The following is a 2,967-nucleotide window of genomic DNA, read 5'->3' on the forward strand; positions in this document are numbered from 1 at the left end:
CCAGGTTTTCATGCTGCAGAATCAAAAGCTTATGGCTTCCCAAGAGGCTCAGAGCCACTTTAAATATAACTTCTGATCCTTGGAGAAACATCATGTCTGGAGAAGGAGAGGAGAAACGTTAGGAAGAAAGTTCGAAGGTGACGGTTCTGTTCGTTTACCTGACGTTTCTGCTCATTTATTCTTTAGTGCAAGCGACAACGGGACAACCGGGAACCTGTCGGGTCCTGGTTCCAGAGATATTTCTTTATCAAAACAGAGACAACAGAACGACCACAGGTGAGCCCAAACGCAGGGGAGCAGGAAGAATTTTGCATTTCCAACAGGCTTCTCCAATGACTTCCCTTGTAGGAAACTGCTAGGTAGCGTTGGAAATTTAACAATCGCGGGAGCGTCGTGTGGTGGCACACTGTGACTGCGATGCAGCGGCGCTGAAGTGGCCCCAGCTTTGCCAAATTTAAATCCCATAGGAGTTGTGGGTCTCAAGAGTTTGGATGCATTCTGTAAGTTAGCCCGTTTTGAGGTTTGGTGATTCAAAAATTGTTGGCCTAAGGCAGAGGTCCCCAACCTTTTGGGCAGCATGGACCGGTTCCGTGGAGAGAGTTTTTTCCGCGGACCCGAGGGGGCGTGGTTTTGTGTGCTGCCTGCATCCCGCGAATGGGGCTTTGCTTGTTTGTGCGGACCGGTTGCTGGTATGCCGCGGCCCGGTACCGGTCCACGGCCCGGGGGTTGGGGACCCCTGATCTAAATCACTATATTTGTTAACTGCCCCTTTGGTGGAATATCAGGTCTCAATAATTTACGCCCGTATAACATCACCACAGATGGGGACTGCAGCCAAGAAATTAGAAGATGCTTGCTCCTGGGGAGGAAAGCTATGGCAAATCTAGACGGCATACGAAAAAGCAGAGACATCACCCTGCCAACAAAAGTGCGTATAGTCAAGGCCATGGCTTTCCCAGTTGCAATGTATGGCTGTGAAAGTTGGACCATAAGAAAGGCTGAGTGCCAAAGAATGGAGGCCTTTGAACTCTGGTGCTGGAGAAGACCCCTGCGAGTCCCCTGGACTGCAAGGCGATCCAACCGGTCAGTCCTGGAGGAGATCAACCCTGACTGCTCTTTAGAAGGCCAGATCCTGAAGTTGAAACTCAAGTACTTTGGCCACCTAATGAGAAGGAAGGACTCACTGGAGAAGGGCCTAATGCTGGGAAAGATTGAGGGCAAGAGAAGAAGGGGACAATGACAGAGAATGAGGTAGCTGGATGGAGTCACTGAAGCAGGAGGCGTGAGTTTCAATGGACTCCAGAGGATGGTAGAGGACAGGAAGGCCTGGAGGAACGTTGTCCATGGGGTCGCGATGGGTCGGACATGACTTCGCAACTAACAACAACAACCAACATCACCAGCAGGATTTTCTTGTTCTCTCTCAGCCCTTTCTCCTTTTGCCTTCATTTTTTTCCCCAACATCAGGGACGTTCCCAACAAGCCGCCCCTCTTCTCATTAGGTGGCCAAAATATTCAAACTTCAAACATCCTTAGGCATTCGTATGACTTACCAAACACCCGGGCGACAAATCCCAGGGGGAACTGGGAAGCGAACACGGTCAGAAACCAAGGGGCAGCGTAGAGGCTGGGGCTGATCTCATTGGCTTCAAAGTGGTTGTAGAGATCTTTGTGGTAATCATGAAGCAGTCGAGAAAGCTGATACATCTGGATCTGTGAAGCAATTTTTTTTAAAAAAGAGAAGAAAATATACAGAAGAAAGAGAGTTAGGACAATTCACACTGTAATTGTCAGTGGTGGATTGAGGGCGGTGTTTGCGCAGTCGGGATGTGCAGCGATTTGGGTCCAAAGTTGAAAAGTTGCTTTGGAAGAGAGATGGGGACAACTGCTACAACTGCATTTTCCCCAAAATAAAACTCAACCAGAAAATAAGCCCTAGCATGATTTTTCAGGAGGTTCATAATATAAGCCCCCACCCCAAAAATAAGCCCTGGTTAAGATTGTCAGCCAGACAGACGCATTTAGTACCGTATTTCCCTAAATATAAGACCTAACTGGAAATTAAGCCCTAATGCGTCTTTTGGAGCAAAAATTAATATAATATAAGACCCGGTCTTATATTAATTTTATCTTCTTAAAGCAGCTGCATCTATTCTATTCTATTCTATTCTATTCTATTCTATTCTATTCTATTCTATTCTTCCATTCCATATTCCATATTCCAATATCTATTCTATCCAATTCCTCTTCCTCTTCTATTCTATTCTTATTCCATATTCCATTCCATTCTATATTCCAATATCTATTCTATTCTATTCTATTCTATTCTATTCTATTCTATTCTATTCTATTCTATTCTATTCTATATTCCATTCTATATTCCAATATCTATTCTATTCTATTCTATTCTATTCTATTCTATTCTATTCTATTCTATTCCATTCCATTCCATTCCATTCCATTCCATTCCATTCCATTCCATTCCCTTCCAAGACTGAGTGGCTGTGGTTGCCGGCCCCCAGGTATGGTCAGCTGACTCCATCGCTGACTATAGGGGGCGAAACTTTGGCCCCCTCAGAGAGGGTGCGCAATTTGGGGGTCCTCCTGGATCCACGGCTGACACTGGACGACCAGTTGACGGCTGTGGCCAGGGGGGCGTTTTACCGGGTACGCCTGGTACACCAGTTGCGGCCTTTTCTGGACCGGGATGCCTTGCGCACAGTCACCCATGCTCTTGTCACCTCCCGCCTGGACTACTGTAATGCTCCCTACATGGGGCTTCCCTTGAGGAGCACTCGGAGGCTCCAGTTAGTCCAGAATGCGGCCGCGCGGGCGGTGATGGGAGCGACTCGTCGCTCCCATGTAACGCCGCTGCTGCGCGAGCTGCACTGGCTGCCTGTGGCCTTCCGAGTGCGCTTCAAGGTGTTGATCACCATCTTTAAAGCGCACCATGGCATTGGACCTGGT

At 47.6% G+C, this 2,967-nt stretch overlaps 1 protein-coding gene across 1 annotated transcript in view; it reads right to left on the reverse strand.

The window, feature by feature from the left end:
* The window catches only part of LOC107300580 (TBC1 domain family member 1-like), a 29,728-nt gene that overhangs the window by 5,078 nt on the left and 21,683 nt on the right, over nt 1-2,967 (reverse strand). Inside the window, 2 exon segments of the mRNA XM_015829894.2 lie at nt 2-96; nt 1,554-1,713. Coding sequence (XP_015685380.2) covers nt 2-96; nt 1,554-1,713 — 255 coding nt within the window.

The sequence above is a fragment of the Protobothrops mucrosquamatus genome, unplaced genomic scaffold (assembly GCF_001527695.2).
Source record: "Protobothrops mucrosquamatus isolate PMUCROS unplaced genomic scaffold, P.Mucros_1.0 scaffold7516, whole genome shotgun sequence".
Taxonomy (NCBI): Eukaryota; Metazoa; Chordata; class Lepidosauria; order Squamata; family Viperidae; genus Protobothrops; species Protobothrops mucrosquamatus.